This window comes from Falco punctatus (genome assembly GCF_963210335.1).
Source record: "Falco punctatus genome assembly, chromosome: 1".
NCBI classification, from domain to species: Eukaryota; Metazoa; Chordata; class Aves; order Falconiformes; family Falconidae; genus Falco; species Falco punctatus.
This window is the reverse complement of record NC_137580.1, coordinates 16615555-16641092: the sequence shown is the minus strand read 5'-3', so window position 1 is coordinate 16641092 and position 25538 is coordinate 16615555. Positions and strand designations below refer to the sequence as shown.

General features: G+C 54.0%; 2 protein-coding genes across 3 annotated transcripts in view; one reads left to right on the top strand and one right to left on the bottom strand.

The window, feature by feature from the left end:
• CDS1 (CDP-diacylglycerol synthase 1) overlaps window positions 1-25538 on the top strand; it is a 223687-nt gene that overhangs the window by 157478 nt on the left and 40671 nt on the right. Inside the window, exon 1 of one of the 2 annotated variants that reach the window (XM_080368571.1) lies at window positions 20833-21411. The exons of the other annotated variant lie outside the window; for it this stretch is intronic. Coding sequence (XP_080224697.1) covers window positions 21325-21411 — 87 coding nt within the window. The 5' untranslated portion in view covers window positions 20833-21324. Of the gene's footprint in view, window positions 1-20832; window positions 21412-25538 lie in introns of those variants that run through there. 2 annotated transcript variants of the gene reach the window in all.
• NKX6-1 (NK6 homeobox 1) lies at window positions 155-4585 on the bottom strand. Its single transcript, XM_080368593.1, has 3 exons — window positions 3957-4585; window positions 3174-3346; window positions 155-2147 (listed from the first exon to the last, which is right to left on the bottom strand). The coding sequence occupies exons 1-3, from the start codon at window positions 4567-4569 to the stop codon at window positions 1896-1898; spliced, it is 1038 nt and encodes a 345-aa protein (XP_080224719.1). The 5' UTR covers window positions 4570-4585; the 3' UTR covers window positions 155-1895.

Below are 25538 nucleotides of genomic sequence, written 5' to 3'. Positions count from 1 at the left end.
CAGCCCCGGCATCCCGGCCCGGGGGAGCCCCGGCAGCCGCAGCCGCAGCAGCCGCGCCGGGGCTCGCTCCCTCCTCCCGGCCCCGGCATTGTCATTGAAAGCGGAATAAAACCCTGCTCTACTCTTTTTTTTTTTTTTTTCTTCCCCCCCCCCCCCCCCGCCCCGTGTAGAAAATGATCCACAAATTTACGAAAGAATACGAATTTATTTATTTTTTCCTCCAGAATAGCTGGCCCTTTTCTCCCTCATGTCAGCGCTTCTGTTTGCTCTGCTGCAGCCTTGAAAAAAAAGCCGATTGTTTCTGGTCTGTTTAGATATGGAAATGATCGCGTCTAGATAATGAGTTTTAATTTAAACCAGTTGTTTCGGTATTGGGTCTAACTATTTACTCTAGACCCTTAGGAGGGCTCTTATTTTATTCGCTGTTTTCTCCTCGGAAAGCAGTTTCTTTCCCATAATAATGGTAACACTCTGCCCTCGATAACAGCTTGCGTTGCCCGCCGCTTAAAAAAAAAAAAAAAAAAAAAAAAAAAAAGTTAATACAGCCTAATTTAGGCTGAGACAAACCGCTCCGGGGGCCGGGTAGAAACTTTGCCTTGCCCGCTCACGGACAGGAGCCGCCAGCCCTGTTCCCAAACAAGCCGCCGCTTATTTTATGTGTATCCTTCTTCAACCCCCACAACAAAGTGGACAACTTCCATCGTTAAAAAAACTAACCAACCAAAAAAACCCGAAAACCCAAACACCCCCAACAAAAGCCAAACAACCAAAAACCAAAAACAACCCAACCCTAACACAATCACAAAAAAAACCCAATCCACACCCAAAAAACCCTACTACTGAGATTGAACAAAAGATCCTGAAAATTATCTCCTTTTTTTTTTTTCCTCTCCTCCTGCACCGTGGTTTCATTATTTAATCTCTGATGAGATCAGATTATCTGTACCCTTTAGTGAAGGCAGCAGACATCTTTAAACTGGTTTAATTGATTTATCTTTTTTTTTTTTTAAACAGAAAGTGCATTACATTTAACTGGTCTTGCAAAGGGCTTTTCTTCTCTTTACAAACCGAATTCTTTTTAATATAAATTAATAAATGTTAAGATGCTATATCACGATATATCATCGTTATTAGCTTAAAAAAAAAGAAAACAATTTACATTCTATAATATTCCGTATGATACAAAAGAAAACACACTTTAAATTCAATTACAGCAACTAAATGAATTTTTTTATATTTTGACTGAAAGTGGTCGTGACAATTCCCACCAGCTACTTTTTCCAACACGCGGTTGATTGGAAACGGTGTAAGTGAAAGCAAACTCTGTCCCTTCGCCCTCCCCCCCCGCCTCCCCCCCCCCCGCCCCACGACCGCAACAGAAAGTGTTTCAAAAATACTAATAAATAGCACGCGAGGCCGCTGCAGTTTGGGCCGGAGGGGGGGGGGCAGTGGCGGCCACGGCGGCTTTAGCCTCGGCGGCCCCGGTGCCACCCGTCCCGGGGCTTCGGGGTGCCCCCGGTGTGCCGCCGGTGCCGGGAGCGCGGGACGGTGCGGGCCGGGCGGGGGGCGACTCCCCCGGCCCCCGCTGTACAAAAAAAGAAGGTATTTTACATTTTAAATATTCACATTAAGGAACGCCTACGGTCGCGGTGACTCACGGTTTATTTACAAAGAGCCGGCAACAGGCGGCCGCCGCCCCGCCGGTAGCGGGACCCGGCACCGGGGCAGCCCCGCCGCTCCCCACCCTACAACACGCGGGGCGGGGGTCCGCTCCGCCGGCAGTCCTCTCTGCCCCCCCTCCGGCTTCTACTCCTCCTCTTCCTCCTCCTGCCGGGCGCGTAGAGTCTAGAAAAATAGATCTGTACATCTCCGAACGCGGCGACGGGCGGGGCGGGCTAGGCGGAGGCCTCCCCCTCGGGGGGGTGCAGCAGCAGCCCGCCGCCCCCCGGCTTGTGTTTCTTCAGCAGCTGCGTGATCTTCTCGTCGTCCGAGTTGGGGTCCAGGGGCTTGTTGTAGTCGTCGTCCTCCTCCTCGTTCTCCGAGGCGCCCTTCAGCCGCTCCGTCTCCGAGTCCTGCTTCTTCTTCGCCGTCGCCATCTCGGCCGCGTGCTTCTTCCGCCACTTGGTCCGTCGGTTCTGGAACCAGACCTGCCCCCGCCGCCACCGTCATCATCACCGGCACCACCGGCACCCGCGGCCGCTCGCCCCCCGCCGGCGCGGCCGAGCCCACCGGGCCGCCCCCGCCCCGCTGCCCGGCGCTTCCCCGTCCCCAGCGGGCGGCAGCGGCTCCCGCTCCACCAGCCGCCGGGCCGTTCCCCCGTCAACCGAAAGCAGCCGGAGCCCCGCGTCCCGGCACGGGTCCCCCACCTCCCCCGACCGGCCAACAGCCGCCCCCAGCCCCGCGGCGGGCGGTGGGGGGGGGCACGACACGCATTTCGTGCTCAGCCCTTCCCCAGCCGCCCCTGCCCCGCCAGATGCATTCATTCGCTGGCAGGGCGCTGCCAGGGGAGGGGGTCATTTTCATTGTAGAGGCTGCAATAATTTATTCGCAGCCATTGGACATATTTGCAGTGACAAAGGAGGGTCTCTAGATGGGTCTGAAAGCCTGAGCACTGCCGGGAGGCCCCTCTGGCCCAGCCCGCCTCGTGTCCCCGCGCCCGCGGAGCAAACGCCTCCCCCCGGCATGTCCCCGGGGGGCACAGCCCTGGCTCCCACCCCCTCGCCTCCCCGCTTTGCCCGCAGCTCGGAGTTTAACTACAACGGGGAGTTGGGGCGGGACAGCCCGAGCGGGGTGCGCGACCCCAGCCCGCTTTGGGTGGGCTGCGGGCAGAAGCGCTATGCCCTGACACCCCCTCCCCCCCTTCCCACCCACCCCAGCACGGCGGCCACCCCCGTGGCGTTCAGCCTGAACGCACCGGGCTTATCGGTCCTGCCTGGGTTTGTTTGGTTCGGGTTTTAAAACAAAATACGCTTTGAAGCATCCTTTTCAGCCCCGCCAGTAAGGCAACTGAGCGCGGGTTGCCGGTAGCTGCCGGGGGAGCCCTCGCCGCCCCGGCCCGCAGCACCCCCGGCCGCGCGAGCGAGCCCCGCTTTGCCGCGGCGGGGCCGGTCCGAGCCGGGCGCTTTGCGCTGCGCCAGCCCCGCACCGCTCTGTGCGGGAGCCGCTCCGCTCACCTTGACCTGGCTCTCCGTCATCCCCAGCGAATAGGCCAGCCGGGCTCGCTCCGGGCCGGCCAGATATTTCGTTTGCTCGAAAGTCTTTTCCAGGGCGAAAATCTGCTGGCCAGAAAAAGTGGGTCTGGTATGTTTTCTCTTTCCGTCCTTATCCAGCAAAATTGAGCCTTGATCTGGCGGGGGGCGAGAGAAAGGGAAGGCACGGACAGACACGTTAATCTACGTATTTGGGAAAGCGCTTCGCTCTCAAGCAGCCCTGGGGGATGGGGAGGGGTGTCACTCCGGGGGGGTGGGTGGGGGGCTGTAACAAAACTGCTGCCCGGACAACGCCAGCCTCCCGGCTTCCCCTGGTTATTTTTCCTTTGAGGATTGAAAATCTGAGCGGGCAAACGATATCGTTTTCTAGAAAAGCTGCAGCCACTGCAAACGGGCGGCAACGCAAAGTCCCACTCTGGGAAAGTTTGTTCGCGCCCCTAAAACCAGCCCCGGCTCCGAGAGACCCGGGCGGGGACGGGGAGAGCAGGCGCCCCCCCCACCCCGGGAGGCTCTCCTCTGCGCCGGCGAGAACCCGCATTTTACAGGGCTTCGCGCCGACCGAGGGGGAGGGAGAAGGCAGAGCAAACTTAGGAAACAAAAACAAAAGAAAGCGAGGCAAAGCCGGCCCTGGTTGGGGGCCCGGGAGGGTCTCGCCGCGATGCCGGGGCTGCCCGGCGCCCGGAGAGGACTCCGGCAGGGCTCTACGGGCCCGCTCCCCTCCGCTGCTCCGCCACGCTGGGTACTCACGGGGGGCGCAGGCGAGGCGGGCGTCCCTCCAGGGCGGGCTCTGCATCACCCCCGGCCAGAAGATGGGCGTCCGGCCGGGCAGCTCGGCCAGCGGCTTGGGGTAGCGCCCGGCGGCCACGGCGGCGGCGGCGGCGGCGGCACCGGGGCTGAAGTAGAGGGCGGGCGGCGGCGGCGGCGGCGGGCTGAGGCTGCCGAAGCGGGGTAGCCCGGCCAGCAGCCCGGCGGGCGCCGCCGAGGAGGCGGAGGGCGAGGCGGAGGCGAGCGCGGCGCCCGGCAGGGGCATGGAGGGCCGGCTGAGGATGTCGTTGATGCCGTGCGGGGTGGCGGCCGAGAGCTGCGGCGGGGCCGAGCCCAGCGCCGAGAGCCCGCCCGCGGCGGCGGCGGCGGCGGCAGCGGGCGCCTTGAGGCCGGGGGAGCCGAGCGGCGGCGAGGGCGAGGCAGAGGCGGGCGAGGCGGAGGCGGAGGAGGAGGAGGCGGGCCCGGCGGGCAGGGGGTACGCGGGGTACAGCGGCGCCTTCATCTCGGCCATGCTGTGCAGGGCGGCCAGCGGCGGGCTGCCCAGCAGGAAGGCGCCCTGCCGGGGCGCGCCGTCCATCTGCCCCAGCGCCAGCATCCCCGCGCCGCCGCCGCCAGGCCGAGGCGGGAGGCCCGCCCGGCCCCTAGCGCCGCGGGGCCCCGGCGGCCGGCCCGGGGGTGCCGCCCGCACCGGGGCCGCGCATCCGGCCCGCGGGGGCCGCCGCCTCTAGCGGGGAGCTGCGCGCCCGAGCGGCGGCCCCGCCGCCCCGCCGGGCATCAGGGCTGCGCCTCGGCGGCCGCTGGCGGGGAGGAAAGCGGCGCTGCTCTCGGCGGGTGCCTATGTACGTGTATATGCGCAGTGTCCGTGCGTATACACGTATATGCCTCCTCTCCCCGTGCCTGCGAGGAGTTGGGGGCTCACAGCAGCGCGGGGGCCGCGCTCGCCGCCCCTGCCGCCTCCTCGGCGCCCCGCATCCCTCCCGGCGCGGTTCCCGCTGGCTGGCTGCCGGCGCGGCTGTCGGGGCTGCGGGCGCGGCTCGGGGCGCACTGCCGCGCCGCCCCGCTCCCTGCCTCCTTTAGCGGGGGCACGGCCGGCAGCGGGCGCGGCGGCGGCGGCGGCGGGCGGGGGCGGGGCGGCGGCCGGCCCTGCCCACCGCGCCGCGCCCGCCTCGCCAACTTCGGTCTCGCCTCGCTCTCCTCTCCTTTCATTTTCCCCTTCACTCTCTCTTCCCCTCTCCTTTCCTTTTTTCTTTTTCCTTTCCCTCTTTCCTCTCCTTTCCCTCTCCTCTTTGCTCTTCTTTGTCCTTTCCCTTTGCGTATCCTTTTCCTTTTTCTTTCCTCTTTCCTTCCAAGCTTTCTTTTTCTTTTTGTTTTTTTTCTCCCTCGTTTCCTTTTCCTTCTTTACTTGTTTTCTTTTTTCTCTCTCGTTTCCTTTTCCTTTTTTAATCTCTCGTTTCCTTTTCCTTCTTTTCTCTTTTTCCTTTTTCTCTCGTTTCCTGTTCCTTTTTTCCCGTTTTCCTTTTATTCTCTCATTTCCTTTTCCTCTCTCGCTTCCTTTCCCTTCTTTTTCCTTTTTTCTCATTTTCTTTTCTCTCTTTCATTTAATTTTGCGCTCTCTTTTCCTCTCACTTTCCTCTCCTCTCTCCTCATTCTCATCTCCCTCTCTTTACGTTTCTTCTTTTCTTTCCTCCTTTCCTTTCCTCCTTTCCTTTCCTCCTTTCCTTCCCTCTTTCCTTCCCTCTTTCCTTCCCTCTTTCCTTCCTTCTTTTCCCCTTTTCCCTTCCTTTCCCTCGCTCCCTCTGTCCCTGTGCCCGGTAAGCACTGCGGGGAGCGGAGCCGCCGCCGCCCCGGCGGCCCTGCCCCGGTGCCCGCCCCGCGTTCTCCTGCGCACCGGAGCGGCGCGTTGGTCCCGCCCGGGCACCGGCCGGTGCTGCGCACCCCAGGCCCGCGGTAACCAGCCCCCTCGACACTTGTCCCCAGCGCCCCCGGCTGCTCTCGGCTCTTCCTGACGCCTGGGGCTGGAAGGGAAAAAATCCCATGTGGCCCCTGACGAGCGTCCCGCGGAGGGGAGAGACGTGCAAACCCACCGTAAATAACTGTTACCCGGTGCTGGCTGCGCCCGAGCGCGTGTGCCTGGGTGAGCTGCATTTCCTCGGGTGTGGAATTTCGAGTCTTTTTTTTTTTTTTTTTTTCCTTTTCTTTTGAGGACGGTAATTACGGATCTTAGATAAAGCCAAAGCAAGTCGATTCTCGACCTGCGATGGTGTTTCCTTCTATCCCTAATATCCCAGTTGCTTGGAATTGGTTTAGTTTAATTTACAAAGCCGCGAAAAACACTTGGAGAACGCGTAGGGCACGGTCTTGCCTGGCCGTAACTTTTGGCCGGCCCCCCGAACCGAGCCTCCGAGAAGCTCGCCTTTAAGTCCCTGGCTTTGATTTTTATTTTTTTTTCCTTGGGTCACTTCTCAGATATTCTAAAACTAAAACAACAACAACAAAAAAGTCTTTTCTGGCGGGTTTCAGCGGAGCCGGCGAGCACTCGGCCGCGGCAGCCCCGCACCGCCGGCCCCGCAGCTTCGGGCGCGCCAGGGCTCGGCTCGGGCAGCGGGCGGGGGCGGGGGGGGGGGGCGACCTGCATTTTAACTGGAAGGAGAAAAATGAAACTGGGTTTGGAGGCGTAGAGGCCGGTGCCCTGCGGGCCGGCACCCAACGGAGCTGCTTTTCCTCCCGCCTGCAGAGGAGATGGTGCGGGGGCCGGGGTCTGCATCGGTGCGGCTGGGGATGGAGAGGCCAGAGGCTCCCTGCCCGGAGCGCCCCGAGGGAACTTTTCCGGGGCGGCCACCGGCAGCCGCACTGGCGGCGGGGGGACCCCGGGGCCCCGAGCCCGCAGGGAGGGACCCGGCCGCCCTGGCCTGCTCCTGCGGTGGGTCCCTGCGGGGCCGCTCGGGGCTGCTGCGGGCAGGCGGCAGTGCGGATGCGGGGCTCAGCCTGCCCGGCCGGCGGCTCGCAGGCAGCAGCACCGCCCGCTCCGCTCGCCCCTTGCTCCCTCCTCGGCCGCAGCGGCAGCCCAGCGCCTCGGGGTTTGTGTTCTAGCGAAAGCATCCCGCACAAACCGCTTCTCCTTCCTTCCTTCCTTCCTTCCTTCTGGAATGAACGGATAGCGTCTCGAAAAAGAGCTTTTATTTGGGGGCCGCCTCGCGCAACTTCTTTCCTGAAAATAGCATCGCAGGTGAGATGGCGCCAATATGACTGACCCGTGCTTGAGAAATAGTTCGGATTCAAAAGCAGCCGTCAGCATTACCTCCTTTCTGTGTCTTTGATAACTCTCACGCAGAAAGACTTGGAAGTGGTGATATTTAATTCCTTTTCCAGGCTCAGTTTTTGGTTCGCTTGAGCCCAGCCGTAGGCAGGCGAAGTTGCTCCGACGGCAGCCGGGGGCCGAGCTGAGCAGCGGGTGGGGGGGCAGCCCAGCCCAGGCAGCGGGTGGGGGGCTCCGTCGGCACCCCAGGCAGCGGGTAGGGGTAAAACCGCCCCAACAACAAACTTAACTTAACGGGGACAACAAACCGCAGCGGGAAAACGCCGCCGCCAAGCTGCTCCTTGAGCACCCGCGGGTACCGAACGGGCCCGCTGCGGCCGGGGGCTGCTCGTTAATACCCGGTTGCACCGTTTTCACATGGTCTCATCGTCCTTGTCGCACATAAAGCAACCACCAAGTTAAACCACAAAAGAGAACAGCCGCCGGGCGAGCGGGGGGTGCGGGCGGAGAGGAGGAGAAACCGGGAAGGGAGAGCAGCTCCCTCGGGAACGCCGCGGGGCCTCGGGGAGGGACCCGGGGGGCGGCAGGGGCAGCGGGTGCCGAGGGGTCCCGGGGACGGCGGCAGGGAGGGGCTCAAGTTGCGACGGAGACCCCGGTCACACAGAGGGGAGGCGAGAAGGAGAGGTGAATTAAGAAGAACACAGCAGGAGCGTTGTCAGAAAAAGCTGTAGTTATTTGCTTGCTCGTTCGAAGCGGAGGGACGAGTGCCCCAGCAGCTGCGCCTCTGAAAATCACCTTGGCTGGAATCGTCCCAGCATCTGAAAGGAAAAAAAAAAATCATGAGAACACCTACAATTAAAAGGTCCAAAGTGCGTTGGCATAGCCGGGCCAGGTATTCTTCAAGCTGACGACCCGAACTGCAGATGGCTGCACCGTGCCACTTACGGTGTCCAGCTGTGCCAGGGGCTGTGCTGCCAAGGGCAGGCTGGCCCGGCCCTGTCCAGAGCTTTCAGCCCTCCAGCAGCGGAGGCAGATGCCAGGGACCCCACCTTGCCCAGCTTTTGCCCCACGAAGTCATCATGACTGGGAAAAGGGTCTGTCTGAACTAAGTCAAGTAATAGTTTTATTTAGCAAATAAAATGCTTTGCCATTACCATAAGTTCTTGGTTGCAATTGAGCAGTCGGTTACTTTCTTAAAGTGATGGATAGGTATTTAGACACCTTGTTATTGTAGCAGCACTGTGAAGCCACTGAATCATTTGTTGCCTGCTCTACATGGTGGAAAGGAACGGAGCCAGGAAAGCCTAATGTTCTTCTGGGTGCTAATTCCAACTCTTAATCAAGATCTGATTACCAAAAAGGAAGACAGAGCATAAAAATGCTATAAAGATTTAAAATTTTTCTATCTTGCCCATAATTCATGCCACAAATGTGTCCATTATGGCATTCACTCTAGCAGGAAAATTGTGATGTTGTTGCAAGATTCCCTACAGCAGAGCTCCTGCCAATGATGATGAATAATCTCAGTCCATATGCTAGCCCTATACAGCTCTATAGTACCAGCGTGCTCTCATTCTTTTTCTGCTTCCTCAAAAACATGCAATATCTGAAGAACAGTAAAAGCTAATTAAAAATAGTTAATAGGTTAATCAGACTCAGTTTTATATTTATCTAATGCAGAGCACTGATTCTTTAGTGATGTAGCTTTGAGGTATTACCACAAGCCAAGAAAATGAATCAGATATTTAATGGAGATGTGGAAACGGAAATTTCTTGTAAGAGTACAAAATCGGAAGCCAATAATACACTAAAATATAATAAAGTTATCGTTAAAATTCCACAAATGAAATGCGATCCTCTGACTCCTCTCACTAGGTGACAAACTAAGGCAAAGCTGGCCAGGAAATTTTTCAGGAGCCAGGCCTTTGGATACATCTCACTTGCTTTTTAGCATTCTTGTCCCAGAGTGTCTGCCTGCAGACCTCTGGTGACAGCCAAAGGCAGAGCTGTCACTTTGCAGGCGACCCCACTGTGGACCCCCTGGTTTGCTCTTCAGAGTGCCAAGGGCTGTGGGATGCTGCCAGCTCGAGCTGGCCAGTGTACTGGGGATGTCAACCCAGAACTGATACCGCTTTGTGTTACTGATGTGTTTGTGTGGTAGGTTACTGGTTTGTGTGGGTAGCAGCTTTCCCTTCCCAGCCGGTGGTGGGTACTGTGAACTCTCCCTCCCCCGGGGGCTTCCAGTCGTTTCTGAGGACACGCTCGCGTCACTTTGCTGCTCTGATGCTGCGGTCCCCATATCCTGGCCGAATTTCTGTTTCCATTTACACCGAGGTGAATGCAGAATAACTGGGAACGGAGGCCGAGACTGTAATGAGACCGAGTGGAGACAGGACCTTTTTAAAACAGCTGCAGGGACAAGGAGGATGTTGCAGACTGTCACCTCTGTTGCCACTTCAATATTTCTTTTGGTTGTCTTAAATGAGATGTCCAAGTATTTTCCATACCCTCAGCATGGCAAAATATTTTTCTCCTTTCTGGAACATTGAAAGTATTTGATGCTGGAGCAGAGCCGCTGCTTCTACTTTTTTGATTTGTGATCGTTGGACCAGCCTGACCCCTGCTGGGGGAAAGCCAGGAGGAGAGGACTGACTACAAGCGCAGTGTCCCTCTCTCGGGGCTCCGCAGAGACCATTCCTGGTGCAGTCCTGTTCTGAACCCCTGTCCCACCTCCAGGCCCCTGCCCTGCTTAGACTATGCCTGGGAAGTTTGTCCAGCTTACACCTCCAAAGACTGCCCACCACCTCTGTTGTCAACGCTGCGGTGTGGCTGTGACATATAATTATTTAATGTGGCCACAGGGCTCCGCTACGGGTGCACCCAGTGCTCCGCTGGCAGCCTGGCTCTGAAGCCCTGCTAGCAAAGCTGTGCGGCATTACTGATTACCGGCTCTTAATTTATCCTAACTAATTAGTGCACAACAGGTTTCTCAACATCACCATGTTTGTCTGTTCCTGGTGCAGCTGGGGCAGATGTGCCCATGATGGGACGTGGCATTCAGAGAAGGTATTTCCCTCTAGCCACCGCTTGCGAAGGACTGCAGCCCCTGCGGTAGGGATGCCCTTCTTTCCACTGGGAACAGGAGTAGCAGCACCTAGCAGGGGACTGCTGCTGCCTCTGCCCACCTCATTCTGCACTGTGATTGCTTTTGAGTGGCCTCCTCCATTTCCAGCTGGGCTTTGGGGAACCATGTGAGGACCGGACACATGTGGCTGATCAGACAGGGGCAAGGAAACTATTTTAGAAGGCTGCTATTAGCAGTCATGCTGGAATGTATGCATCATAGGCCAGATGTGTAACAGCAGGGATAAAGAGCACTGGTGCTCCATCTCCCTTACTTTGTCTAAGGGCTGTGAAGGTGCCACCCTTCCAAAGTTGCATTCCTTTTCCTTTCCATTGCATGCTGTTGCACAGGGATTTCCCACTGTCTGGTGTATGTGTACATGAGGTGTAGATAAAGATACCAGTTTAGACCCAACAGAAATTCACCCGCTATCCCCTAGCCCCCATGGGCCAGCTGAGCCACTCAAGCAGGTGCCGGGCAGTGGGTGTCCCCATGGCTGCAGTTGTTGGCTATGGGTCCAGGTACTACCTATGTCCTTTTTGATGTGGATAACCAGGTATGTTGTAAGGCTAAACCTAACATCTGGCTTTACTTTGGTTTCACACGAACAGCAAAAATGTATGGAAATTTAACTGGCATAGCTGGAGCTTTTATATAGTTTCTTTCACTCTGTGAGACAAATATATGTACGGCAGGCCACCGCCAGCAATCGATCTTTGAGCAGCCCCCCTGGAAATCAGCAGAGAGAGCTTTGCTTAGAAATTGTTGGCACAGGGTGGGCCAGTGTCAGGGAACTGGAAATCGTTAAATTGATGATCTAAATGGGGGTGGGGGGAGAAAGCGGTGGCAGCAGCGATCATTATGTGCATATTTTTATGATTTTTAGAAAATAGTATTTCAGCATTTTCCGTCTCATCGAAAGCTGACAGGGCTGCATTGATTAGCAGGCAAAGAGAGAATTCCTGAGAGCGGTATGCTTCGTACCGCGACTTTGCTGAAGCAAAGACCTCGCTTGGTTTCGGTTTCAGCGCAGCAGCACGCCGGGGCGCGGGCGGCCGAGCGGCTCCCGGCGGCCGGCGGGTTCCCGGGGCCGCGGCCGGGCCCGCTCCGGCAGCGCCCCCTGGCGAGCGCCCCCTGGCGAGCGCCCCCTGGCGAACAGCGCTCCCGGCCGGCTTCCCGGCCGCTGGAAACCGCAGCGCTGCGCCCGCGGGGTGAGGCAGGTCATCCCTGGCTTCTCCATCGTCCCCAGTGCTGGTGCCACCAGCCCAGGCCAGGGGTGCGGCGGTGGCAAGCTCTTCCCCAGCCTCGCAGCGGCAAGGACCACCTCAGATGCCTGGCTCTCCTGGCTGAGCCGCCCGAGGAGCAAGGCTGGAAGAGAGAAGCCCTTCCCAGGGAAGGGCACGAGGAACAAGGTGGAAGCTCGATGCTTTCAGCTTCTCTCTTACAGCTTGCTGAAAAAACACCTCAGCTCATCTGTAGGAGGAGTTTTATCTCAATAACAAAGCTCATCTGAACTGCCACCACCAAGCATCATCCTAACGCGTCCAGGTTGTGCCAAGCTTCCCTTGCTTCGAGCCCCTGGCCTGACTTCTTTCCTGAAGCCAGGTTGGCCAAAGGCCCTGCTGTCTTGGCCATGCTGGGCCTGGCCTGGTGCAAGCCAGTGACAAGGGGACGCCCAGCTGGACAGTGCACAGGCAGATACTGAGGGGAGTCACTATATGCTGCCTGGGCCAATTCCCCTGCCCCAGCAGAGCAGCCGAGCAGCTCCCCTTCCCACCGCCATAAAACCTTTCCACGTCATATCCTGCACAGAGGCCAGCTTCTTGCTTTGTAACTTTATTAGAATATAATAAGGGAAGATACAAACCTATTTGTAGAGTCATGAAGAACACAACGCTCCTGCCTGCCCCGTGCCAGCAGAGGCTGCTGTGCCATGACGGAAGGGGCAAGAGCATCTCTTAGTGGATGGGCCAGGGCTGCAGGCTGCACCATTGCTTTCCTTGGGACTTGCTGGAGCACAGCAGCCTGTCAGCAGCGTAAGCAGCATGGAGTTACTTCCCTCCCTCCTGTCAATGTACGTCACCATTCAGCCCTGCAAACTCCAGGTCACCTTACTGGCCCCGACAACTATGTGGGGTTTTGTTACAGGGGCTGTGAGTGCTATGGCACCTTCAGAGGCCGCAGGGGAGGTGGTGGCTTCTACCAGGCTCAACCCCATTCTCCAGGGGAGCAGGTAAAGTGCCTGGCATGACGGAGGCAGCAGGCCTGCAGCTGCTTGGGGCTGCTGTGCTGGCCCTGTGGCCGTAGAGAAGCATGGGATGGCTGGACCTGCTCTCCAGAGGTGTGATGGAGAAGGCAGGGAGAATGCTGTGCAGCCTGGGAGCTGCGGAGGGAAGCCAGAACACTGATGGCCAGATTTTTCTGTAATAAGCTGAATCCTTAGGAGAGGTGAGTTGTTCCAAGTTACAGGAGATGCAGACTGCTAAAAGCCTGTAGCCAGAAAGGGGCAATTTTACCTACTGTGAGAGTCTGATTCCAACTTCCCACCTCAGTTTGCAGTGGCATTGTCAAGGACTCTTGGGATAAAGCATGCTGCCATTTCTTGCCTCACAGAGGAAAGTTTTTCTTCATTTTTCTACAGGTTTTTCAGTCATCTCTACCTTCTCTCACTCCACATTCACACTGTCCTTCGCATCTGTCATAACCAGTGGTGTCAGTAGGAGTCACGTTCTGCAGCTTGCATGAAATTCTAGTAGAACTGGGGGCAGGGCGGCAGGGAATGCTTGGCTGCAGTAAGATATCCAGGGGTTCTGTCTCTTCTACCTCTTGATGCTTTGCTATTTTGAAATAATTTCTTCCAGTACTACCTTTGGTGAACTGTCATGCTGGCACGAAGCACGCTGTTCAGAAAGCACTTTCTGAGCCCGTTGGTACAGCAGCTGGATGAAAGTGTCTTTTCTTGCATTGGCAAACAGGGAATTTGTTTAGTTTGCAATTGCACCAAAAAAACCTGGATCAAAGAGTGAGTGAGCCTGAAGATATGGTTCTGGACTTTTCTCTTGTTTTGGCTCTGCGCTGCAAGCTTCAGGCGAGCCGTCAGAAGTCTGGCACAACAGTAGAAGCAACAAAAAGCCATTTGCTGTGGTCGCTCTCCATTCCCTTTTCAGCTCTTGCTTTTCCAGCCGGACCTGACTGAGGACCAACCCATTTGGTAAGAGCCCCAGAGGGAGCTAAAAATGCTAAGAAGCAGAACTGGTCCCTCTTTTTGGCAGTACCTGGTCCTTCTGGTGCTGCAGATCTCTCCTTCACCATGGTCTCAGCACGAGATGGGCAGCCAGCTGCGGCGTTTGGAGGACAGGTAACAGGCTGACTGACCCCAGCTTCCTTGGCCCATTTAGCACACAGAGAATGTCCCTAGAAGCAGCTGTGTGTTCAGGATCAAGTGCTTTTCCAATAAATCTGGCACCTCCAGGTAAGAAAAAGGCATAAGAGGAACTTGCTGACAGCTGCCCCTGTGTGTGCTGGTGACTTAGGCATAAATGAGATGAGGAACAGGAGTGCTGTGGCATACATCCAGAAGTCACTAGTCAAGTTTTCCTGAGGGTCTTTCAGCCACAAATCTGAAAGCTTAAAAAAGAGAAGAGGCCTTGAGTCTCTGTCTTTAGTAGCTCACGTTTTGCTGGCTCTTTTTGGGTGACAGGAAGACACTTCTCTCAACCTGTATCCCCCTAGTAGAGAGCTCAAGGTCTCGCGTAACACAGTTCCAGTCCACAGGGTTTGGAGAAAGATGGCAAAGTTGCCAAAGTTACAAACAGTTAGAAATTTCTAGTGTATTTTTATGACCATACCTCTGGAAGATGACCCTCAGAGTATTCACCTAAGTGAATACATAGGAGCACCTTTGTAAAGCACAAGATGTACATCAACCTGAAGACTACCACAACAAAATGGCATCAAACCAGGACTTCACAGGGCAACCTTTCCAGATTGTGACTGTAATGCTTGGCTTAATTGTATCCTGCTGACTGTTCGCCACTTATAAAATACACTCTGAGCATGCCATAATGCTCTGCCTGTCCCTTGAGATAAGATAGTAAGATGGTATTGCTGGCAAAAGAATGATATTTCATAAACTGCTAAAAATCAATGGTGATGTGCCTGCTTATACCTTAGATGAACTTTTCTTATGAACTGGAAAGTAACAGGGTGGGTAATACTAGAGTCTGATTAAATGAAATGGCATAAAACTTCTTGAAAGCATTAAAAAAAGGAGGGGAGCAAATCCAGTGACAGAAAGCAGAGATGAGCACAAGCTGTGCTCTGTGCACTACAAATCAAGTAAACAGTAAATACTTCAGGTGGAAGGGTTGCTCTGACCTGAGAATGGGAGAAGATGTTGCTGAAACTGCAGAACCGCTTTGCCTTGGCGTAAAAAGATGGCAAAATACCCACTGATGGGACTGGTACATGGGGGAGCACGTGTCTGTTGCAACAGGGTGAAATGGGGATTGTTCGTAGCGCAGTAGGAATTCCAGAAAGCCCAGCTATCAGAGGGCTTTGTGGTCTGCTCGGTTGCATAGGAAGAACCAGAACAACGGAGACTTAAGAGGGAAGATAAAGTCTGGGCACAAGCACAGTCTCCTTGAGATTGTGCAGAAGGGATTACCGCTTGCAGATGAAGACAGCTGGCTGTTAGATGCAGACACTTGTGGTGTTAAGGCTGCTGCCAGCCATGCATATGTTGACATAAATGGTCTCCACTTCCAGTGAAACCACTGGGAAGTACGCTGGGCACAGCGAGTTTGCTTGATCAAGTCTTTCCTGCCAGGGAGGTTTTGCTGAACAGAGTGGTGGGTGCTGTGGAGGAGGCAATAGGTCTCTTCCTCCCTCCTGCCCTACCCGCTGCAGGCTGTGGGTTAGGGTCCCCGACCTTGTCCTAGGAGGGATCAGGTGTCCCCAGCAGCCCCTGAGTCTCCACCAGGCTGGTGCCACTCTGAAGGTGCTGGTGAGCTGCCATACAGCAGCCCCAGCTGTGGGGTCACCTGAAGGAACCATTGTACATCTAGTGAGGCCTCTTTAAAAGCATCTTATAAAACTTTGTGGAGAGTGGTTTGCTCTGCAGTCCTGCCCAAAACACCCGGAGAGCAAGCTGATTTCTCCAAAGACTTTAGACTGAATTTGTTGGGGAACAGATGATTCTGTCAGTGCTATGTTTCACGACACTTGTCTAGAATGGAGCCAGGCCCTCTTTTCTCTCTGGCAGTCACTTGTGTTTTGCCAGTGATGCTATCAGTCCCTTTAAACAATCCAGGGATCACCGCTTCAGCCTTACCCGCTGGAGTTGCAATGGTATAGCTTCTACCTGTGGCATCAGCCAGTCTGTTTCCTCACCAGGCTTGTCCCCTCCTTTCTCATGCCCACACACTCCTTGCAAAAGGTACCCCTGCCAGCAGTGAAGAGTTGCAAGTCAATAAATTATGGTATTCCAAACAGAGGCTTGTATTAAAAGAAAGGATCTGCATGGCTAATGTAACATCCAGCATGTGAAATAGCAGGGTGTGTTGTAGATCCGTGGCGTGTTCAGACAGCCACAACAAGTAAGTTCAGGAATTAATTTCACATCCTATATGAAAAGAGCAGCAGCTCGCCAAACACCCACCACGTATGAACTATTTTTTGGGAAAAAGCAAGAGCATCCCAGGTATTACAGTAGGAAGGAAGAATCAAGAATAACTCAGTAGCTCTGCAGTACTCAGCCACTTGGATCAAACAAAAGGTGACAGCTGCCTGGGGCAAAGGTTTCTGCAGCCAGACCTTTCACAGTGGTCACTAGATTATGTTCCTCAGACTTTGGTGCTTAATTTGGAAATAATGAGGTCGGTTTGTTTTGTTGTATTGTTTTTTTCTGGCATACAAGTGGCCTGCTTTATAAAGTTCAAATGTGCAAGTAATAAGCAAATAATTCTCGACCACCAATACCACGGACTATGATGTTTTTATGCCAGACTAGCAAATGTAAACAGATTACATGACATGTTACTTAAACACAAAAGAATAATTCAGTGCTGCCAGTAGATTTAAATTACTAGAATATAGGTATGTATCATCTATTCAGAATGCCTTGGCAAAGTATCGTTGGCTTTCGACCTATGTTAAACTCGTGTTAGAGCCCATGCTGTATTCATTCAGAGAGGGAAAAGCAGCCTCTTTATTGACTATACAATCCCATATTCCAGCGTGGGCTTTCCTTTTTTTCAGAGTCTGGTGCTTTTAGCTGGAGGAGGATTCATCTCAGAGTGTACAGGTTGTGTAATAACAAGCTTCTGACCTGGAATTTCAGCTCTGAGTGTATCCCAACCACCTGGGCTCCAGCTCCCTGCTCCCACGCGCTGTCTCAAGGCGGCACCAGGCAGTGTTTTGCAGCTCTCGGTTTTGTCAGGGGAGCACAGGGTATTAATAGCTTGCCTTGTGCTTTGGAGAACAAACAGTGTGATCTGAGGATGCCGTATCGCTGTTCTCTCTGCTTCTTTCTGGCTTGGGAGTTATCCTCTTTATAATGATCTAGGGATGCAAAAAGATTATAAATCAGTTAAATGCAGTACATTACAATGTCGGTCATAATTAATATTATCTGAGGGGATACTGAGCCGTTGTTGACATTGTTTGACATTGCTGTCTATGCTGACCAGTCGGTATCCACATTTTCCACTTGCCTTGTTTCTTCTGCGCCTTAGTAGGAATCCATTTGAAATAAAACTGCAAACAACTTCTGTTTCCAAGGCTGCCAGCCGTAGGGCTCCTCAGTGTTATGTCTGCAGATGTGCTGTTTTTCCCAGCAGGCATTCAGAGCTGGTACTTTCCATTCCTCAGCCTCCAAGCGGACAGGGGACCAGTTCCTTCCATTTGCTCCTGCAGCAGTGGCAAGGAAAGAGCCCAGCTCTGCTTCCCTCCTGCACAAGGGGCTTTCTGTTGGGCAGCAGAGACAACAGCAGCCTCCAGCTGGTTGCATTTCTGTCGAGAGGCTTATGTAAGTGCTTTAACACAAGGCTTATATAACTGTTTTAATGTCAAGGCTTTAGTTTTGCGTCTGCCTGCAGAGAACTCCCCCTTCTGTGCATGGGTCGAGGCACACAGCAGAGAGGCAGCTTAAGGCAGCTAGATCTGCCTGCTGTGGATAACTGGAGTGCAGGGCAGGGGGGAGCGTGGCCATGGCAGGTGATGGATCTTAGCTTTGGGGGGCTTTCCCATGCTGCAGAAAATGTTGGGCCAGGTCGCCAAGGTTTAAGTTGTTTGCTGGCAGCTCTGAGACACTAAATTCATGTGGGGATACGAGGAGAAGGCAAAGGCAAGGCAGAGCAACAAAAACCTCTGAGGCCTCACACATCAGGATACTGAACTTCTATAGGAGAGAGGTGATAATATTTGCATATCAGAAAATCGGTGGCTGACACGCTAATACCTTTGTGCGCAGAGAATGGGGAGGTTTCTGCCACACATTTTGAAACCACGCAGGGTCACAATGTTTGAAGAAGTGATGTTGCATTGCAGCCAGCCTAGCTACTTGCCCCAAAGGAACCTGAGTAACAGGGTGTCGACTTGGAAAATTCCTATCCGACCAGTCTAACCAGATGCGACTCCAGAGACACACTGAGCTCCCCCGACTGCAAGGGGCTTCGACCCAGGAGCAGGACAATCCTGCCCCCATACTCTGCTTGCTCCCTAAGCCCCCTGCCCTGCAGCTCTTTTGGGAGCCCCTTGCCACTTTCCTCTAAGCTGGAGGGGCTTTAAATGCTTTGCTGCCATACAGATGCTTTGCTGGCCCTCCTTGTGTTTCTGAGCACTCCGTGGGTGATAAGATGTGTGGCAGCAGCGGGAGCATCTGGCTGGGAGGGAGAAGGAGCAGAGTTGGGGCTGGGTTCTCGCCTGATCCTGCCAGAGCCTGGTCCTTGTTTTTAATTCTCTCTCCTGGTGGCCCTGCCCAGCATTCCCTCACCCCACTGTCACCAGTTGTTCATTGGTTGCTCTCTTTCTTATTCCCAAAATGCAGTGACTCATCTTGCACTCGCCTTGCCTCTGCTCATTAATGTTTCAAGTACCTCACCTTTTCTTCCTTCGCAATTATTGTTACTTTCTTCCATCACACCATTTGCTAAACAAGTTTTGTGGTTTTTTTCCTCCAAGCTTTTCTAGGTGCATTCTTTTCCCCTTTCCTGCTTAGGTTAAGGTTGGAGCAAAGATGTAGGAGAAATGGAGGCTCTTACTCCACTCCTGAATGGGAGGTAAAGATGTGCTTAATGATTTTTGTGCAGCTATTGAAGCTTCATCTGTCATGTCAACCACAGAAGGGCATTTTCTGTGGCCAAAACACAGCATCTAGCCATTCTCAGCCCTGTATATGTTAGCCCAGGTTTACCAGGAAGGTCTATAACAAGGCATGTACTTCTTCAGCTAGACCCAGCTGCTTCGTGGTGGCTGCAGGGCAGTCTGCATCCACCCCACCCCAGCCTACTGACCCATGTGTGGGATCTGCTGGAGAAACAGCCTGGATGTCTGCTCCATGTGCGGCAGCCACCACAGGTGGCAAAGCTCCGAAGACCAGACAAACCACTTCTTATTTTCTTTGCACAGAGGAAATAATTTTTTGTGCTTTTCCCTAGATGACTAGTCCTATTCCAGGGCCAACAGAGTAAATGCATGTCCTGCGCTTGAAGTAAGGGAAAACATGTTTTCTTCTGAAAACTTTGCTGGAGAAACACTTACAAGGGAAAACTCAATGGTAGAAACATACTGGGAGAGGAGAAAGTGGAAAGGATGCCTTGTTAGGCATTGGGATCCACTCTGTGCCCAGCTTACCCTGTATGGTTTGGGTTTCTTCCCTGCTGGGGAACAGTTTCCCACCCTTGCATATTCTGAGGCAGGACAGCTGAATTTTGACTCTGTTTCCCCCCATAATATTTCACTTACGGAGAAATAAATTTTAAATTTTACTTTGTAAGAGTGAAATGTTGGAGGATCCAGGAGGTATGGCCATATCACTGATCTGCAGTGGGCTGCCGCGGTCACCTTTGCCTGTGAAGGACCTGATGGCAGAAGCTGTGCCTCCGTGGCCTGCCTGGCCTGCCTTCTGCTGGAGCAGCCCTTCTCTGCTAAAGGTTTTTGCACGTGTTTGGGGATGCTGCATGCAGGTGTGCAACCTCCCGGCAGCAGTGCGTGGGTAAAATGTCACAGGAATGACTGCTCTTCCTGAACACTGCAGGGTCCACTGCTTCATGGCAGTGAGGTCAGAGCTGGTTTATCACTGCCATAATCTGTGTCTGCTCACAGCAGCTTGCTCTAACTTCCTGAACCGTGGTGTTGTAATTAAAAACATGGGGAGTGTACCTTTGGACATACTACTACTAATAATAATGTTGTTTACATAATAAAACTAGAGCATGAAATAAAACCAATCGAGCTTGGTGAAACCAGTCACCAGAGGGATAACACAAACGACAGCAGCCGTGGCTGGACACTACCTTGCAAGAGGTGCTGGCCTGGTTTTTGCAGGCACCGTAAGCCAGCATGTGGGCACGAGGGGGACATCTGGGATGGGTGCCGTCATGGGAATGCTCTGGGGCATCCGGCTGTTCCCACAGCCAGACTGTCAGTAGCCATACAAGGATGATGGAGCGGAACAGGCTCAGTAACAGGGCAGCTGGAGGAATTCAGCAGGCTTTTCGAGGAGAAGCTGATCTTTGCTCTCCTGACCACCCGACAGCGGTGTGCTGGAGTGGAGAGGTGCTCCAACACGGGCATCTGAACAGGGCCAGAGGGCTGGGATGGCACCGTTGCTGTAGCAAGTCTCAGCAGACCAGGATGATTTTCAGACAGCTCATCGGGTCACCCGTCCAACAGGGTCTGGCTTCTCCCCCGACTTTGCTGCCCCCGCAGGCCTGCCCCCCACGCCTCCCACACTACAGCCCTGGTGGAGAGCGTCCATGCACCCCACGCCTTTCAGCCCCCCCCTGCACCCTGTCCTGGGGCAGCCTCTGTAGCAAGCAGCAAGCAGCGGCTCTTTGGTGAGGATGATGGAGCTGGCAGGCAGATGTAACTGCCTGTGCAGAGCCTTTTTCTGGGCTGCGAACACCCAGGCAGGTGCTTTGCATTCCTGCACAGGCTGGAGGCACTTTTTAAATGGACAGAGGGCAAGTGGACGTAAGTACCCCAGAGGGAAGCAAAGCGCTCCACAGCCAGGCATGCCCCTGCGGCTGCAGCACCCGTGTCCGCGGGTGCCCACGCAGAGCTGGTGCCGGGGCGGTGTGGGGATGCCAGCCCTGGCTCCCCGGGGATGTCACCACGCTAACACCCAGGAGAAAGCGCCCTGGGGGCACGGCGGTGCAGGGGTTGGGGGGAGGGGGCACGGTGTGTGTATGGGGGGGTGGCCCTGGCGTGCGCCGCGGTAGCGGCGGCCCAGCGTACCGGCCACCCGGCCCCTGGCTGCAGCGGGCGGGGACAGGGCCGGGCCGAGCCGAGGCGAGCCGGGCCGGATCGGGCCGGGCCGAGCCGAGCCGAGCCGGTCACCCCCCTCGCCGCGCCACCAGCCTCCTGGCGCGGCCCCGCCCCGCCCCCTGCGCCGGCCGGCGGCGGGGCCCAGTGCGGGGGCGGAGCGTCGGGCTCACCTGGGCCCGCGGCCCCGCCCCTGCCCTGCCGCCGCCGCCGCCGCGGGGACGCGGGCGTTTCTCCGCTGCCGGGGTGGTGGGGTCCGGCTGCGGCCCCGAGCCGTGGCGGCGGCGTCCGCCGTGAGAGCGCCCCCTCCCCGGGGAGGGGGTACAGCGCCAGCCGCTTCAGGCGGGAAGGAGGAGGAGGAGGCGGCGGCGGCGGCGGCGGCGGCCGGACTCGGCGGTGCGGCCTCCGCGCCCTGCCCGTCCCGATCAGCCCGGCCCCGCCTGCTCCCGGTCGCCGCCGGGTGGGCGCTGAGCTCCCGCGGCGCGATGTCGGCGCGGCGGCGGCGGCGGGCGGCCGCCGAGGAGGAGGAGGAGGAGGAGGAGGAGGAGGCGGCGGAGGCGGGGAGCGACAAGGTGAGGGCAGGCGGGCGGGGGCCGTTGGCGGCCGCTGGGGCAGGTGCGCGGGCGGGGGGCGGCGCTGCCCCCGCTGGCGGCTCGGCGGGCCCAGCTTCGGCGCCGTGACTCCGCCGGTGGCGCCCGCGGCGGGAGCGGGACGTGCCGAGCGCTCGGTGCGCGGGGGCGAGGGCCCCACGCGTGTCCTGCCCCGCCGCGGACCGGGCCGGGGCACCCCGCTGGGCTGCGGGCGGCGCGCTGCGGTGGGCCCGGCCGGGGCGGGCGGGGGGCGCGGTCCCGCGTGTGGAGGGGGCGCCGGGTACAGGCCGTGCCAGCGCCGCCCGCCGTGCGGCTGCTTCACGGCCGGTAGGCGACAGGCACCCGGCCCGGCCCCGCAGGCCGTACCGTGCGGCGTTTCTGCTCAGGCAGGAGGTTTTCCATTGCCAAGTCTGTGCATCGGGTTCATTATAGCGGCAAAACAGCCACCGCGCTGTTCTTTTGTTTGCCGCGGCGTTAAGGCTTATCCCCACAAAAGCAAAGCGCGTCCCGCTTGCTAATTGTCTGAATAAAATGAAAGCGACGTTCTCATGTTGGTAACTGGAATAATAATAATTAAAAAAAAGCAGCATTCTGATTGCTAAATTAAGTGTGCAGTACGCGGTGGAGGGTGCTGGGGTTGGTGCCTGTTTAATCCTAGGTGGATGTGGAAGTTGGGGAGCGTGGCGTCTGCCCCGGGCGCCGTGGCAAGGGAAACGCGCCCTGAAACTGAAACTCAACAGTTGCTTTTGAATCTGCACTTTGGTTGCGTGAACCCGAAGCCAGTGAACTTGAAAATGTGTAGTGCTGAGCTGCGCTGAGAGCTGTCATCAAACAAGGTACATTTAGACCACAGCTGCGCAGAGTGTGTTTCTCTGTAGACGAGAATTAACCTTTAAACCCAATTGCTTGTGCTCTTAAAAAGCAGTTTTTCTGTGGAGTTGTTCAGGTTTGCTTTATTTTGTAGGCTAAGCTCATCTCTGAGGTGTGCAGGGAGTTGCCTTCAGAGAGTTCTTCCCGTTCAAAGCCTCTGCTCTCCAGACCTCAGAAGGGTGCAGCTAAAACTCACTAATATTATTCTTGGTTTACTTGCATGATTTCCAGAGAGGAAAATGCTTTTCTTGCCTATAGGTCTACTTTAGGTTTTTACTTTATCTGCTTGACAGCCTAGTGTTTCGTCCAGTTGCAGGTGATGTTGAGCAGAAAGGACTCTGCTGTTGTGTATACAGCTAGGGTGTTGGTTACAGGAGATAAATTTCATAATGCACACATTTGCAATGATGGCTTGAACTGTTAGGTATGGAAAGCCTTTTCCACCACACAGAAGACTTTTTGATGGATTATTTAGGGGACCCTCCTTGTTCCCAATAGAGTTGTTCATCCTGTCTGCCACGTGCATGCTCTGCCCCGATGTCGTGGCTCACAAGCAACGTTAAGGATTGATTTTACATGTAAAGCTGTCTTTAGTGCTTTATATAACTGTAAGGTAACTGTAAGGATATACCAGCATTTTGTACTGGCTTTTCTATCAGTAGGTCATAGTCTGGGTCTCTGTTTTAGAGCAGACATCATCTGCTGTAGGTGATTCGATGGGAAGCATCTGGTCATCTGGATTCACAGATACCATGTTATATGCCTTCTTAGATGGTTATCTTTCTGCTCTACCTCTTGCCTGACCTTTACAACAAATGGATAGCTTGTTGTTCTTTGGTTATTTTGAGATGACATATTATGGGTGTATTAATTGCCTACTTGGACCCAAAGCTTGTTCTTTTGTTCACAACCACTCAGGATGGCCGTGATGTGGTGGTTTTCCACTGCTTCCTAGTATGCAGCTCAGAGACATCACCCTCTTCCCCACTTGTAATGAAGGAGAGAACTTGGTTGTCTCCTTTTATATGGTAACTGCTTTGTGCTGCTTCTGCTCTTGTTGATGTGTTGACCCAATTAATTCAGACCTCCAGATTTGTGCCAAAGTGGAGAAGCGCTCTGTGTTTTCTGAAGAGCTCCTGAGACACTAAATACACCTGGACAGTTTTATCTTTTGTACTTTGAGTCTTGTTTTCAGTATGTAATCTGATACTTTTCATGTTATGCTTACTATGTCTATAGATGCTAATTTCCCACTGAATTTAAGTGAAGCTCTTCCCCCCTGCCCCCCATTTGCATGTTTTTTTTACCGCTAACTGGAAACAACTGGTAGCTATTTCTATGCCCATATAATTTCAAATAAAAGTTCACTTCTTTGGGTTTGTATGAAGGAATATGGTATGCCCTTTGTGAAGCTTCTTCCTGAAGTTCTCAAGCACTGCAGGTTTCGGTGTCTTATGTTGCTCACTAGCTTGTTGAGCTGATGACTTTTTGAAAAATTTCTATGAACATGCCTTTGCCCTGTAGGGCTCTGCGATTTCACAAGTTTATTGTTTCTTTGCATTGCCCTGTGACATGCAGGAGTGACTTTTTTTGTTGTTGTTGTCCCTTTTGTATTTGCTGCTGCTTGCCCTGGATGCTCTTTTCCTAAGAATGTCTTGTCAGAGCGCCTTCATAAATACTCTGCGGCCTTTGGGAGCAAGAGAAACTATTGGCATTCAAATACTTAGTATGTATAGGTCAGTTAAAGTTTTACAGTTGGACCTGCATGTGTTCATGCTTCTTTTAAAATTCTTATTGTCTGCATTCTTTACTAAAAAGCAAGCCACACTGCTTTAAAATGCTTCCAAAAAATTCAGCGTACCCTGGAAGTAATCACACAGTTATTCCTCTTTGTACTGTGCAGAGTTCTTGGAGTAAGGCAGGGAAAGGGTGGTGGAATCGTGTTGCATTGCTGGCCCTGGGAACAAGTGCCTGTTCACCTAGGGTTGTTATTTATTATTTGTTACTAAAACAAGATAAATAACTGATGGCAGTAGGAGTTATGGTGGAAGTCTGTCAGGGATCACTTAGTTAGTTCATTTGACTTAGGTCTTTTGGAATACCCAGAAAATGGATCTGTTAAATTTTTGCAGTGAAGTCTGACCTCTATGCTGTCTGCTGTAGGCATGATAATAATAATAAGGGCTGACTATTTCCAAACCTCTATTTTCTTGGAAGTGATGGTGAAGTAGTACTAATGCAGATAGTAAAGGTTCTGTAGGTTTCAGTGTTCAATTCAGTGTGTGCGCTTTTCTCACTTGTGTTTCTGCATATGTCAGGCTTTAACAGTTTGGAAAAAAAGGTTTCATTATTCAGGATCTTCTGACACTTTGCTATCTGGACTGCAGAGGAAGGTATCAAGGTACATTAATTAAATATGCTACAATGTGATCCAACTGAACTATTGACTTAATTGTAAAACTTGTGAGAGAGACTGCAGAAAGGTCAAAGCTGGAGGAGGAAACTTCCTTTAAGTAATGCTTATACGAGTACAATGACAATAATTAAATTTTTTTGCTTGCTAACTTTTTTTCACGTAAGCTGTTGGAAAATGTCTTTGTCTTCCCAGTTGCTCTTCATATAGATGCTGCATCTTCCAAGAAAAACATGGCTGCTGTCTACTTGGGAGTTCCTTATTGTGTCTTGAAAAAAATGCTGTACAAGCAAAACATTGCAAGTGCCTTTGTAACTAGAATAATTCTTGTGCGTGGTTCACTCAGCACGTGTTAATTGTAGTGGAGGACATATGGTACAAACCAGCAATTCCGATGCATATGTCCTTTTAGATGCTGCAAGGTTGACTTGTCTGTTTTTTTCAGCATGACACACAGCTGTATCCTGGTAGGTGTTGTCAAGCAGAAATCCATGTGGATTGACTGTTGATGAACAGTCCATCCATGTGAATCTTGACTGTTGGAGTTCCTCCTTTGTATAGCCAAGTGTTCGTGGTCCTGTACAGAAGATTTAGCTTAAGGATGAAAGTCTTGTCTTTAAGAACACCAAAATCAAACCCAAACCCTACAAATAAATAAACAAAGCTTTGTCTTGGGGTACTGTGGAAATGACGAAAACCAGTGAGTGTTGTAGTGGTCGGATAGGCGTGTTTATTATGTGCTGAGGTATTTGTAGCACGTGAGTAACTGCCAGGTTTGCCTTCTTCCCCGTACTTGTTAGGCCTGCATCATCTCAGCCTTGTTGGA

Bases quoted from the DNA above. Each gene is read 5' to 3' on its own strand.
- NKX6-1 (XM_080368593.1), bottom strand. From the start codon at position 4,569: ATGCTGGCGCTGGGGCAGATGGACGGCGCGCCCCGGCAGGGCGCCTTC. The intron at 3,347-3,956 runs GTGAGTACCCAG...GCCCCCCGCCAG, and splicing joins CCGCCTCGCCTGCGCCCCCC to ATCAAGGCTCAATTTTGCTG. The intron at 2,148-3,173 runs GTGAGCGGAGCG...CGGCGGGGGCAG, and splicing joins TGACGGAGAGCCAGGTCAAG to GTCTGGTTCCAGAACCGACG.